The sequence below is a fragment of the Nannobrachium achirus genome (genome assembly GCF_963921795.1).
Source record: "Nannobrachium achirus genome assembly, chromosome: 20".
NCBI lineage: Eukaryota > Metazoa > Chordata > Actinopteri > Myctophiformes > Myctophidae > Nannobrachium > Nannobrachium achirus.
Genome location: NC_137827.1, coordinates 21,213,672 through 21,229,293, shown reverse-complemented (window position 1 = coordinate 21,229,293; position 15,622 = coordinate 21,213,672). Strand labels below are relative to the sequence as shown.

The window sequence follows — 15,622 nt, the reverse complement described above, 5'->3', positions numbered from 1 at the left end:
CTAGAATTATTGAATGCTTTAACTATTGAAAAATAGCAGATATAAGCTCGCTGCGAGTTTGTAGATCTGCTATTTTTTTTTTAATCTAGATTTTTTTGCAAGTCTTTGAATATTTCTATTTAAAAGCGAACATTTGTAACTCAAATATTTGATTCTGGGGGGTCCCTGGAACAACATATTTTGAGATGGGGGTCCGCAGCCAAATACATGTAATTTTGGGGGTGCTTGACATGAAAAAGTTTGAGAACCACTGATTTAGAGGAAGGATTTAGAAGTCGGTCAAAGATCGGGTCAAAGACATTCAAAGACTTGCGCACATTTTCACGATTTTTCAAAAATAGCAGATCTACAAGCTCGCAGCGCGGCACTCAGTGCCGCGCTGTGAGCTTGTATATCTGCTATTTTTCAATAGTTAAAGCATAAACTAATGGTTAAAGTGGTTAAAATCTAACGCGACTCAGGCGCGTTCCCGGTATTTGAGTGTTAATAGCTCTAATTCCATGGTATTTCTGGGACAAATGGACGGGCCCCTCACACTGAGCAGACGAGGGAACTGGTTGAACTTACTGAACCTGTGGATGAGTCCTGTCACTGAGCGAGTCAAAGCTGTCCATCAGGCCGTTTATGTTGTTACAGTCCATAGGCCTGAGTAAACTTTATTATTATGACATCACTGGTCAAGTCACTGGGTACCGAAGATGTACTCATAAATCTTAGTTATCATCCCCCGTACAATAAAAACTGTTATTGTCAGAAAAAACCGTCAGTTTTGTTATTCCCAGTGTTTGCATTAGTTTTCATCATGTTACTGTTCGCAGATGATGGGAGCTGCTCTTGCCATGTGTCTCCACGCCAAGGTTCTAGCGCCAGTACAAATTTCCCTATCAATGCAGCTAATTCCAATATGCTATGATACTGTCAATGATAAACTAATCATCCAAACTCGCATGTCTGTCTACACAGTAAAATCCCCAGTCCTTTTTCATTGTTCCCAGAAGTTTCAAAGGAGTCGGACACAGGTCATTCCAACGCAAAGCTCCATCTGACTGGAATAATCTTGCTCTTTATCTGAGATCTATTACAGTATGTCTTTCCACTCTTTCAGGACATCTTCATTTTAGCTTAAAACAACCTGCTCATGCTTTTAATTTGTGTGCACTTAGAGTGCAAGACAAGCTGCTCGTACTGATGTAATGGATTTATTATCCAGGTCATTGTATTGCATCCAATTTCTTTTCTTTTTTTGCAACAGCTGAGGAGTTGGGTGGGAGAGGGAGAACAAGCTACAGTATCTGTACTGTATGTTGGTTACTTGCGCCTGCAGAGTGAGCAAGTACTGCTTCTATCGGTTTCTGGCTGTCTGTAGTTTCCGTCAGCCGACAGTACAAAGGCAGGGCCTTTAGCCAATGAGGGAGCAGCATTCTCGGTGACGTCACCACCAACAAGTGCGACCTGATATAAATAACCCTCACTCTCTAGATGTGAGGTCACCGAGATGTCACCACCAACCAACGCGTGTCGTCACATAACCACATACCCCGCACGATCAAAGTACTTGCGCGCCACGAGTGCACAAGACGCAAGTTGGCACCTCAACAGAGTGCAGTCTAGCTGGCGGAAGTACTGTTCGGTGACGTTTGTTTCAGGCCGTCTGTTTACGGCCGACAGTACAAAGGCAGGACCTTTAGCCAACGAGGGAGCAGCGTTCTCGGTGAAGCCACCGCCAACAAGTCCGACCTGATATAAATAACAAATCGCAAATTGGCACCTTAGAGCAGGGGCTTTCAAAGTGGGTGACGGGGCACCCTGGGGTGCCGTGACGGCAGTCCAGGGGTGCCGCGAGATCATTTGATAATATTTGGAATTTGTTTGGACACTTGAAAAAATATTATTTGGTATCATTTTAAACTTGAAGTACAAAGTTATTTTCAGTCAGTTCTAACCAAAATTTCTATTATCGGAAGGATTTCCTCGCAACATAATCACTAAAATATCGTCACTGTCGGGCAGAAACCTCGTGTCTCCTCATGTCTTTTGCCCTGCTTCATCATACAAGACCGTCACACAAGGCTAGTGAAAACAGCCGATCTACAAGCACACAACGCCTCGCGATGCGAGGTGTTGTGTGCTTGTAGATCTGCTGTTTTCAATAGTTTAGTATATTTTATAGATGATAAATACAAAACGAACGGTTTTGAACATACAAGGTTTCCACCTGACAACGACGATATGCTATAAATATAAGGTGCTGGGAGTGAAAATTATAATGTAGGGGTGCCTCGGATTAAAAAAAATATTCATGGGGTGCCCTGAGGCAAAAAAGTTTGGGAACCCCTGCCTTAGAGTGCCAACTTGCCTTCCCACCTACAGTATTTTACATACAGACAGCACTCATCACCGATCACAGTACTTGCTCTGCTGGCACACAAGTAGTATGCCATACTGTATGGGTCCGCATCAGAGTTCCGACGGTCCGGTATTCCGACACTAAAACTATAACCCTAACTCTACCCCCAACCCTAAACCTAACCTCAGTAAACCTTACCTCAGTAACTAACCTGCCGACGCTAAGTAACTAACCTGCCTTACGCTAAGTAACTAACCTGCCTTACGCTAAGTAACTAACCTGCCGACGCTAAGTAACTAACCTGCCGACCATGTCGGAACAGCGGATAGTCGGGATAGTGAGCGCTTCCCATACTGTATATGGCCACGAGTGCACAATGCGCAGGTTGGCACCTCGTCAGAGTGCAGTCTAGTTATATCATGTTTTAGTTTCTGTTATTTTGTATTTGTGTCTATTAGAACAACCTAGAAAATGAGATGACACATCTCATGGGGATATCCTTCCAATAAATTCTAAAAAAAACGTCAGTGTTCATTCGACTCTGAGAGTGTACAAATGCAACGAAATGGAACCTGCAAGGTTCAATTTGGTTCCATTTATACACTTTCTGAGTTACAAATGGATAAAGTGATGATGCGGATTTAACTATTTATAAAGTGAACAGTATGTGGGTTGTCATCTCTGCATGAGACAACCGGCCAGCTCCCAGAAAACTCTGGATAAGGCGGTTAAGGACAGCCTTGTTTCCCCACAGACGGATGGGTGAGCTGGAACTCGTGCAGTTGTGCCTCCGCCGACCGATTTAGTTGCGAACGCTAAGTAACAAACTGTTAAACAAAAGGTTTTCTGACAAAGCTTCCCACAAAACCACTGTGGGCCGCATGTACCATAATCATAGCTTGCTGTACCATTCTCCACTCAGAACCCCACAGACCAATTAAAACAGCCTCCCCGGGGGCTTATTGACTGATGAACTCTGACCCAGGACAGGGCTAATTGTAGCCATGACCTGGTTCCCATCAGGGCTAGACATACGGCAAGGAATACTTTTATAGAGGCCCTGAGGAGGTTGTGTATACATGGAAATGTATGGACACTTGGACAGTATGTTTTATCACACTCCTGACATAGATTTATCGTCGTTGTCGAGTGGAAACCTTGTATCTCCAAGTTTCAAATGTGTATGTTCTTTCGCAAAGTAAAGCCCTGCTTCATCATACGAGGCCGTCGCAAAACAGTAGTGCAAACAGCAGATCTACAAACACACAACGCCTCGCGGTGCGAGGCGTCGTGTGCTTGTAGATCGGCTGTTTTCACTAGTTTAAATCATTTTAAAATGATAAATGCAACGAAAGGCTTTTGCACACCTACAACGACAGGTGCTGTCGAGGAGAGACCAAACAATGGTCGGTGAACTGAAAAGGCAAAAACTTAACACACACCGTCTTCAAATGCAAAAAGGGGAAAAGGGGGCATCACTTTATTAAATTCCCCTTTTTGCATTTGAAGACGGTGTGCGTTGAGTTTTTGCCTTTTCAAAATGATAAATGCTAAACGAACGGTTTTGGACATACAAGGTTTTCAACGGACAACAACGTTATGCTTGCATTTTTGTAAAGGTTAGGATTTTGCCTTACGGGTTAATTCTGACAGCAGGTATAAGCAGTTTATTTATTGTCGCAAAGCTTACCTTGACAGTGTGTCAGGTTCATCCTTTTGTAACCTTTGGGGCATTCGACTTGTCCGTTTGCAATCACTGCATATGCTGCGGAGAGAGAGAGAAAAAAAGCAAAGCAAATGGCTTAGCGGCGAAACTGTCATACGGCAGAACATGGGCGTCACACCAAATTCTGGGCCCTGGGTACAAGGATTCACTGCGGGCCCCCCATGAATGTTAACTATTGAAAAATAGCAGATATACAAGCTCACAGCGCGGCACCGAGTGCCGCGCTGCGAGCTTGTAGATCTGCTATTTTTTAAAAATCGTGAAAATGTGTGCCAAGAAACCTATGTTTCCATGTCAGTGATGCTCAAACATTTTCATGTGAAGGACCCCCCCCCCCCCCCCCATCTCAAAATATTTAGTCCCAGGGAACCTCCAGAAGCAAAATTTGAGTTACAAATGTTCACTTAAAAAATACATATATTCAAAGATTTGCGCACATTTTCACGACTTTTCAAAAATAGCAGATCTACAATATCTATTGTATATCTGCTATTCTTCAATAGCTAAAGTTACTAGGGCCCCTCCACCTTGGGCCCTAGTAACTCAGTCCCACTTTCCTACCCCTTGTGACGCCCCTGCGGCAGAATTCCTCTGTTTCAAATGGAAATGTATTAGTGAGAATAGGACAGCTGTAATAGTGACCATATCACTTACAGATGTGAGCATCTTGGCAGGGGGAAAAAATGGGGGGGGACCCACAGCTGGGCCCTGCGGGACACCCGAGTATAAGTGAACGTAAATTGATCCCCATCAACCACATTTTATACGACAGCACTGCCATCCAGCAAACTGTAACAATAACACTCGACGTCATTTATAATCATATTACCTACACATCCGTCCACCCAACCCCTGGGAACTGATAGAGAAAGTTCATTTGTCATAAATATTTGGAGGAAGTGCGTTGCCACAGCCATGACCTTTGTCATCAACCACACCGCAAATCTAGTTAAGCAATAGACCAACGCTCAAACCGTGCACACAAAATGATGACGAATATAAGACTTGAAGGTGACCAATGGTCCCCCCCCCCCCCAAAGCAGTAACTACATTGCGTGTCCTTCAGTAGGGTACTTGGGAGCAGGGGCGTCACACCAAATTCTGGGCCCTGGGTACAAGGATTCACTGCGGGCCCCCCATGAATGTTAACCATTGAAAAATAGCAGATATACAAGCTCACAGCGCGGCACCGAGTGCCGCGCTGCGAGCTTGTAGATCTGCTATTTTTGAAAAGTCGTGAAAATGTGTGCCAAAAAACTTATGTTTCCATGATGTCAGTGATGCTCAAACTTTTTCATGTGAAGGACCCCCCATCTCAAAATATTTAGTTCCAGGGACCCCCCAGAAGCAAAATTTGAGTCACTTAAAAAATACATATATTCAAAGATTTGCGCACATTTTCACGACTTTTCAAAAATAGCAGATCTACAAGCTTGCAGCACGGCACTCGGTGCCGCGCTGTGAGCTTGTATATCTGCTATTTTTTCAATAGCTAAAGTTACTAGGGCCCCTCCACCTTGGGCCCTAGTAACTCAGTCCCACTTTCCTACCCCTTGTGACGCCCCTGCTTGGGAGGTTCACAGGAGCGCTGTAGTAAATAACGCGGTAGGTCCGTTTATGCCCCAGCGCAGCACATATACTGTATGTTCGCTGACGGAGGGCCTGAAAGCATGATGTCATTGCTCATTCAACACTCAGGCGGGCTCCAGCAAAACTCCATTAATTGTACGAAGGAGGAGGAGAGGCCAGTCGAACTATCATATGGCCAGGGGTGAGCATCTGTGTGCATGTGAGCATGTGTGTGTGTGTTTGCATGCATGCATGTATGCATCCACGTGTGCGATTCGTTCCGTGGGGAGTAATCAGAGCTGAGTGCCAAACAGGAACAGGGTGATTATTCACACATCGTCACCGTGGTTCAAACATGAAACTGTACACCTAGATGAAGAGTCTCACCTCATCATGTCATGCTGAAAGGACAAAATGCACACTGTGATTGAGGCAAGGAAGGCTAATAGCCTCTCCACATCCTCCTCCGTACTCTGATCTTGCACTTTGTAAAGCCGGATAGTACAACAGTGTTGTACACCAAAAATAGTCGATCCACAAGCCCATGTCGTGGATGTGACACATTTTGGGCTTATGGATCTGCTATTTGCAGTGCGTAACACTATCGTACAACGGAGCATACAGTAAATTAGGCATAAGCTGCTCTGGAGAAGAACATCTATTTGTAAATGCCTTCTCTCTCCACCACGTTTTTCCCCCACAGATCATATTTTAAACCTGTGGCATAAAGTCATGTGCAAGGCAGAGCCAAACGTGTACAAGATTTCACGCTAATCAATGCAAATAGCATGCTTCAACAAGCAAGGAGTAAAACATTAGTGACATGTAGTAGCGCTCGGTTGGAATGTAAACTAACATGCCCATAACACACCCATGACTAAGCTAACACATGCGCCATGTACTGTAGATAATAACATTGGCATGGACATCCCTCCAAGGAGCGGGACCGTACCTATGTTCCCCAGGTTCTATGTTCCCCAGGTTCTATGTTCCCCACTTTCTTACCACCTAAACCTACCCCTACCCCTAACCCTAACCCTAACCGTAACCATAACCTCACTAAACTAATGCTGTGAGGTGGGGAAAATAGAACCTGGGGAACATAGAACCTGGGGAACATAGGTTGGACCCCATCAGGGCTAAGAACAGAGGCAAATCATACAAGAAACTCACAGTGCAGGTCACAGTAGCTGCTAGCAAAGAAAACACATTCTTCCCCTGGCAGAGTGGTCCAGGAAAGGGAGGTGCACTGTACTGTGTTTATGACCGGAGGTACAGGAGACGACGGCAGACTGGATGGAGTGTTGATCTCTCTGTGATTGACGGGGAGCTCTGAGCTGATGTGGCTAGCTGTCTGGAGGCCTGCACATGGCCAAATAGGGCCAGACGAGTCCCTCACCCTGGCCCATCCATCCATCTAGCCACTGTGGACGAAGCCAACGGCCCTGACAGTCTCTGTAAGCCCTCTGACCACTTACCTCACCGGGCCGCCAGTAGCCAACAAGCATGCAGGCACAAAGAGTCTCCAGTCCTGCACCACTGTTTGTTTGGGAAGCCCTGTAATTTATCTTCCCTTTCCTTCCTATGCAGGCGACAACCTGTTAATTGAAGCGTATGAAGGGGGGATTTGAGGTTCCCACTCCAGCTGCCAAAAGGTTCACTGACCTCTCAGTGTTAACAGGACAGCAGTACAGGTGGTGAAGGTATGGTTTTGAGAAATGTTCTAAAGCAGTGTTTCTCAAACTTTCACATTTCAAGGTCTCCCCTTAACTCTGGCAGTGTACACATGGAACCAAATGAACACGTTAAGGTTCATTTGGTTCCATTTGTACCCTGTCATAGTTACAGACCTGTATGGGTCAATTTAGACCCCCCTAAAGGAACCCAGAGAGTCCCTGGAATCCACTTTGAGAACCTCTGTTCTAAAGTATGTAACTTCATGCTGCTTTGTTCTTTCCAAGTCTTTTTCTCTCCTATTCTAACTGTGGCTTCATCGTCCATCGTCCAACAATGTTAGGTCTCGCTGTGACCTACTGGACCCATGGATGTTTGAAAGTGGACTGTACCACTGTACCAGGCAGGGCAGAGGCATCAGAGGCCTGGGAGATCAGAAGTGGGTCAGACTGAAAGGGGCTCCCCTGTTCTTGTCCGCCCGTCTCGCCCATCTCCACACCCTCCTAATCCCGTTCTGGGTAATGAGCTGTTGTGGTAAGGCGGTGGGCGCACCCTCCCGGGGCGGCGGGATCAGGGATAGTCTGACCTGAGTGACAGCAGGGCGCACATGCCAGGGTAAGCCCAGTGGGGGGGTCAGGAATCTCAATAAAGCTTATTAGCGAGGAGGAGAGGACTTCTAGCATCATTACCGACTGCCACCTCAGTCTGAAAAGACAGCTCAGTCGAAAACACGCCGCACGGTTACAATCTCGAAGGTGTATGTCCCCTAATGACGGAGAGAGGTAACTGCAATTATGTCTGAACTACAACAAAGATGGCGGCACACATCCAGTATGAAATCTATAACTGTCTGTGTTTACGCCATCCAATGGGAAAACCCTTGAAAAAACACAGAGCGACGTCATGAACTGGGTGATGACGTCACCATCATCACCATCAACAGCCAATCAGGGATCAGCATTCGTGGTTACGTCACCATCAACAAGTGCGACCTGATATAAATTGCTGACGCTTATTGCTGGCGCATAATAGTGATGTGCGGGCTGGCCCATACCCGCGGTCCCCTGTGGTCAGCCCGCAGGGCGGGTTGAGTTGGGTCAAGAAATGTACACTTTATTGGCGGGGCAGGTTGGGGCGGTCCCGTCCAAATAATGTATACTGTGCAGCAAGAGTCATTCCCTGCTCGCAGCCAAGCTGTCTAGAGCGTCCCTTGAAAGTCAAGAGACGCTGGTGGTGTGTCCGTGTCATGTCATTCTAATTTAGTCCATTGTACTTCCTGTAAGTAGACTTAAAAATAAAACCAGTTGCCTAATCATATTACGGGAGGGTGTCAGACACATTTATCCTTTATAAATCACACGTCTACTGTAAGTATGATCTTGCTTGGCTGAGTGTCCTATCCTCCTGTGGGTCCTGACCATGGAAGTGTTTGTTGTCACAGCTACCAAGTCAGTGGCATGCTAATCTCTCAAGACAGATTCAGCTTTCTTTTCTTGCTGATGGGTTGCCAGATTGGTGGCATGCAACAGCGACCTCAGTCAGTGCATCATTAGTGTCCCCTCCTACAGCCAAAACTACAGCCAGCCTGTATCCACTAAGCACACAAACAGAGACTTGTGCATCTAGGCCAAGTCAAAGACAGGCCTCGCCTCCCTCATTTATTGTCCTTCACTAGCCAAACATATTGTGCATTCCACTGGCAACTGTTCAATAATATTTACTTGGACCCCCTGACTCGTGAAGTGCAATTCACATTTCTAGGAACTTCTTGGTTGGTGGCACTGTCTCCTAATTTGAAATCTAAACAAACATCCATTCAAGCCATTTTCTGAGACGAAAGTCAACATTGTCCAGAGGCGGGCATTATACCGAGGGCATTCAACTGACAGGAGCTTATGCAAAATGAGTGAGAAAGTGAAGGGAGAGGAAGTTGGGAGCAGGCAGTCAAGAGAGATTCTGGTCGAATGGGTTCCTCTGCTCAGGCACGTGCACACATAGACATCAAAGGGGGCTTGAGCCCCTGCCCTTTTATCCGTCTGTAAAAAAGTGCCCTCTCCCAGACCATGAATGCAGTTTTTACTATGGTGAAAGAAATGAAAATGCAACCTTGCCATGCCATATGTGAGGGCAGCATTCAAAACAATAGCCTCGTCCAAACTCTCCTGAACTTGAATGCAGCATCTTATGTTGAAAGAATTGCCCTCCCTGTGTAGAAATCCACACCATACGCCACATCTCCAGTATTCACTTTATTATGGTATAAAGTACCCAAAAATGCTGACCGGAGGTCTGCTATTTTCGCTATTTTCACAAAAAAGGCCCTTTTTTAGAAATTTCAGCCCCTGTCTCTCAAACATTCTCTGCACGTCCCTGCCTCTGCAGGACAGAATGTTTAATTGGTAATTTAGTACAATCACACAACCCCAGACCACCCTGCCCGGGGTTTGGTGGTGGGGGGGGGGTCCTCTGCTAAGCTCATTGAGAGGTCCAACAGGCCCATCAATCAGACCAGTCATCCCCTGGGACCTGACTGGGAGGCAACCTCGGTACTGCGCTTATCCCCATGCCTGCCTACCAACACTCCAGCCATTAGCCAAGACCTCTCTAAGAACTTTTCGCTCTAGAGGTCTGCTTTCTGCCTGACAGGGGAGTCGCACCAAATTCTGGGCCCGGGGTACAAGGATTCACTGCGGGCCCTCCATGAATGTTCTTCATATAGGGGGAACTGAGAATGCATTTATTATGCATTGTTTTTGCTTTAACTATTGAAAAATAGAAGATATACAGGTACAGGTACAAGATCTACAAGCTCGCAGCGCGGCACTCGCTGCTATTTTTGAAAAATCTTGAAAACTTGTGCGGAGTCCAAATATTCCAAATCCTCCTAAGGTTTTTTGAAAAACCTATGTTTCTATGTCAGTGGTGCTCAAACCTTTTCAGGTCAAGGACCCCAAAAATGATATGTATTAGGCCACGGACCCCCATCTCAAAATATTTAGTTCCAGGGACCCCCAGAAGCAAAATTTGAGTTACAAATGTTCACTTAAAAATAATAATTATATTCAAAGATTTGCTCAAATTAAAAAATAGCAGACCTACAAGCTCGCAGCGCGGCACTCGGTGCCGCGCTGTGAGCTTGTAGATCTGCTATTTTTCAATGGCTACAGTAAAAAATAATTAAGGCCCCTCCACCTTGGGCCCTTGTAACTCAGTCCCACTCCCCCCCCCCCTTCCTTGTGACGCCCCTGCTGCCCGACCGCCAGGGCACCAAGCGGTGCCACAGAAGCATACCAGGGGTAAAACAAAACCCTTCTTTAATCATCATGGATTCTTCAAGTTGGCTTTGAGATTCAAAAGATGACAAAAAGCCACTTTCTTTGAGGCCCCGGTTGCCAGTAGGTTGATTAGAGCGAACTTAAAAAGAGCAGAATGCCTCTTTGGCATGAGCCATGTTTGCCAGTCTGCCAGGGTCAATACCAGGCCCTGTAAATAACGTGTCCCTGCCAGTGGAAGGGAATCAGACGACCACATGGGCCAGATGGCGCACGCACACACTTGCACACACATGCACACATGCACGCACACGCACGCACGCACGCGCACACACACACACACACACACACACTAGGGATGGGACGATAAGAAAATTTCATATCACGATTATTGTGACAAAAACAATCGCGGTTCGCGATATTATCACGATAATCAAAATCCATTATTGGGGATTACTGGGGTGGAACATTTGCCAAAAAATAGCAGATCAACGAGCTCACAACGCGTCGCAATGTGACGCGTTGTGAGCTTGTAGATCAGCTATTTTTGGGCAAAGACATTTGATAGAGAGTGGAAAAAAAGACGTCAAGTACGTATTTATTATAAGTGCCTTTTACCAATTATAGAGGGTTTAAGTGGTACTGGATATGCAGCTCGGCAAATAAAAGATGAATTCATCCAAGTGCATGACGGAGGACGACATCACGATAAATTAAATCTCCACGATACGATTATCGTGGGTGTTTTTTATCACGATAAACGATAATATCGCGTATTGTCCCATGCCTAACACACGCACACACACACACACGCACACACGCACACGCACACGCACACGCACACGCACACGCACACACACACACACACACACACACACTGTACAGAGTACAGAACCAGCTTTTAGTTATTTGCTTTTAGTTATTTCCTGAGTCTCAGCTGTGCATTCATGTGGAGTTTCTATTGTCACACTACGACAGTCTTTAAGTTGTTACCCTGTCCTGTAGCAGATGTGAAACATCGGGAAGCTCTTTGATTAAGACAGTGCCAGTGTTACATCATATTCATTGTTCTGCTTCATCAACTCCTAATTTAGAACATGTTTTTCAGTGCTCTTGTCACAAGACAGTGTACATGTCTGTGGTCGGACAATCTCTAGTCTTTACTGTCCTTCTGCAAGACGCTGATGGCTGGAGGAGTGAACACACATTCAAAACAGGCCCGCATTCCTCCATAATCTCATGTTCTCTGTGACATATTCACCACGAGGGCCGCTGCCAAAGGATGACATGCCTTGGTACAGTACATACCGCATAATAAAACAGGCTTAGCATGTATCTTATTAAGCTACGCAACACAAGATCTTTTACCCAAGCGCCTCCAACCGGCTGGCGAATTGCCCTCGACCATGGGACAGATACTTGGATTTATTTCTCTCAGTTAGGTCTGCTCGGTCCTGATGAACCACACTGCTGCCCAGCCTTAATAGATTCCATCGCGCCATGGCTGTGGCAGGATGAACGTTGAAGGCGAAAGTCAACCTCGATGAATCAGAAACGTTCAAATCGGCGTGACGTCTCTATCAAATCACCATGAGAAAAACTGGAAACGGAGAGGAAATGTTGGCAGAGAGCGGCGCATCTGTTCTCTCTCGCTCCTTTTTTCTTCTTTGGGAGACAGAGTCGCTGCGTCTCTGGTTTTGGTTGGTCATTAACAAGTGTTCTTGTTTGATCGGCGCTAATAAAAAGTAAATAAGCGCAAGCGCTGGCCTCTGGATGGATGTCAGATTGAATGCCTGTGGAATGGGAGGTCTGGGAAGGACACGCTCACGAGGGAAGATTTGGGGGCTTGGAGAGAACAAGGGGGGCCCTGGTCCCTCTTTTTCTCATAACGTTGTTGATTGAATGCTCCTGAAGAATAGTGCCTCATTACAGAGGGCAAGAGTTGGCAAGAAAGAGAGAGAGAAGCGAAAAATCCTTTTTCATATTTCCTCTTCAATTTAGTCATTGTCAATCTCTCCCCCCATGTCTATCGTCCCTGTCACTGCAAACTAGGGATGGGACGATATGAACATTTCATAATTCATATCACAATTATTGTGACAAAATAAATCGTGATTTTCAATATTATCGCGATAATCAAAATCCATTATCCTGGGCGGAACATTTGCCAAAAAATAGCAGATCTACAAGCTCACAACGCGTCGCAACGCAACGTGTTGTGAGCTTGTAGATCGGCTATTTTTTGGCAAAGACATTTGATAGAGAGTGAAAAAAAGTTAAGTATATATATTATAAGTACCTTTTACCAATTAGAAAGGGTTTAAGTGGTACTGGATATGCAGCTTGGCAAATAAAAGGTGAATTGATCCCAGTGCATGATGGAGGACGATATCACAATATATAAAATTTCCACGATACGATATATCGTGAGTGTTTTTTATCACGATAAACGATAATATCGCGTATCGTCCCATCCCTACTGCAAACCCCTACTGTTGGTCTTGGGGAGGGCGTGAACAACCACATGTCTCCTCCGATACACATGGAGTCGCTACGCTAGCCACTTCTTTTCACCTGACAGCGAGGAGTTTCACCAGGAGGAGGACAAATCCGGAGGGTTGAGTGTAAGAATGGGCCTGTACTAACCCGGGTCCATTTTCACATTCTCTCAGAGTTAAATTAACACTCAGGATTTTACTGAGCAGAATATCCGGGCAGTGGACAATGTTAAGGCACTGCCAGAGTAGTGACCTCATCATCACAACCTCGTCTGCAAAGCTCGCAGACGAAGCACAAGCTTGTAGATTTTGAAAAAAAATTGAAAATGTGTGCAAGTCTTTGAATATCTGAAATCCTTCTAAGGTTTTTTGAAAAACCTATGTTTCTGTGTCAGTGGTGCTCAAATTTTTTCATGTGAAGGACCGCCAAAATGATACGTGCAGCGCGGCACCGAGTGCCGCGCTGCGAGCTAGTAGATCGGCTATTTTTCAATAGCTAAAGTATAAAATAATTAAGGCCCCTCCAACTTGGGCCCTAGTGACGCCCCTGGGCGTGGTTGATGTCAGGCCTGGGACAACTCTGATCTGGGCTAACTGGAAAGCATCGCCGCGCCACAGAGTCACTGGGAGGGAAGTGGCTCAGTAATGACAGATAGGCAGACGAATGGCTTATGGAATTCCATTAGCTGTTTAAACACACGCGCAGGGAGGGGCAAGGCCCAGCCGAGTCATGCTGTGTCACCCTGTCACAGGGGCGTCACAGGGGGGGGGGGGGGGGGGTGGGACTGAGTTACTAGGGCCCAAGCTTAATTATTCTATAATTTAGCTATAATTTAGCTATTGAAAAATAGCAGATCTACGAGCTTGTAGATCTGTTATTTTTTGAAAAGTCGTGAAAATGTGTGCAAATCTTTGAATATACGTATGTATTTTTAAGGAACATTTGTAACTCAAATTTTGCTTCTGGGGGGTCCCTGGAACTAAATATTTTGAGATGGAGGGCCGTGGCCAAATACATATCATTTTGGGGGTCCTTCACATGAAAAAGTTTGAGCACCACTCATGATTTTTCAAAAATAGCAGATCTACAAGCTTGCAGCACGGCACTCTGTGCCACGCTGTGAACTTGTATAGCTGCTATTTTTCAATAGCTAAAGCACAGAATAACGCAGTGACTCCAGGGCCCAGAATTTGGTGGGACACCCCTGCCCTGTCAGGCCAGCAGAAGATGTTGAAAGGGAAACTAGCCTTTACTTGGCTCAGGTTTCACCAGGGAACCTCAAACCACAAACCACAGTCATTTCACCTGAGTCATTTGTATAAGTTAGAGGAGGGAAAAAAAAGCAAAGCAAAACAATGACAATGCTATTCTAGGAGGCGTTCCTTTCTCTCTCAAATATGCAGCATCCTATTTCTAAAAACCTGGATTTGGTTTATTCTGTGTAATTCGCACTAGCGAAACAAATTACCTGTTTCCACCACAGCCACCCCAGTGCCCCTTGACGACTGTTGTCGTCGGGCCATCGGGGACAGTTTTAATTGCCTCCATGTCCACCCCTGTCAGACAACAATACAACATACGGCAACCCTGAAATCCAAACAGGGTCCAGGGCTGATCCTCACTCCATGCCTCATCAGAACCAGAAGGAGAGAGTGGACGACAGCCATCCTATGGGATCTGGATCTCATTATGGCCTGGCCTGCGACTGTTCAACATGTGAGCGATAAGGGCATTGGATAACAACAACAAGGCTTCTGCTTCCATTGGAAACCAACACGTCCATGATGGCAAGTCGCAAGGGCAAGATGGCCGATTTGTGAATGCATCACAATACCTTATGTGCTTATAGACTGGTTCTTAAAAACTAGTTAACACATTCCCCGCCATTTAACAATACCTTTGTACTCTATGGTGCCTCTGGTCTCCATAGACTTCCATGTAATTCATAGTGCACGGATCATGCACACCCAAGCCTAGATAATGCACCACGTGTGTCCACATTGCTCACAGCTTTCAAACAAAAAAATCCGAATGGAAATCCGTTCAGGCATTCATGAGATACAAGCCATTATGTTTTCCTAAAATGTAAACAAAGATGGCTGCCATGTTTGATAGATGGGGTTGCTATGGGGGTTAAACATGCAATTTTGCGATTTCTATCATGCCTACTACATTTTTTTTTTTCTTTTTTTCAAAATGGCGGAAATTCTCGGGACTATCGGGCCTGGCAGGGAAAGACATTGAAATAATCTCGGGACTATCGGGCCTGGCATGCAATGAGTTAAGCAATAGTTTTGTATACAAGAGGCTGTGGTATATCACACTCATAGCTACATGTGTTGTTGCTATTCCACAATGTGGTGTGCATTAAATAGCCATAGATGTGATATAAAATGATATATCATGGCCTTGAGTATAGTATTGCTTTTATAATGCGGTTGCTACTGATTTGCATCGCAAAATAATATTTTAAACAACTTATCCTGCCACACTAAAGTCTGTGCACAAACATTTCTTTCAGAGAGGCTACATCTG

The 15,622-nt window shown here is 45.5% G+C and overlaps 2 protein-coding genes across 2 annotated transcripts in view; both read right to left on the bottom strand.

The window, feature by feature from the left end:
* The window catches only part of arel1 (apoptosis resistant E3 ubiquitin protein ligase 1), a 225,227-nt gene that overhangs the window by 64,500 nt on the left and 145,105 nt on the right, over positions 1 to 15,622 (bottom strand). The gene's annotated exons all lie outside the window — the stretch shown is intronic.
* LOC308305994 (latent-transforming growth factor beta-binding protein 2-like) overlaps positions 1 to 15,622 on the bottom strand; it is a gene marked incomplete at both ends in the record, with an annotated part of 165,350 nt that overhangs the window by 62,816 nt on the left and 86,912 nt on the right. The window contains one exon of the mRNA XM_080750893.1: positions 4,038 to 4,112. Coding sequence (XP_080607019.1) covers positions 4,038 to 4,112 — 75 coding nt within the window. The remainder of the gene's footprint in view (positions 1 to 4,037; positions 4,113 to 15,622) is intronic.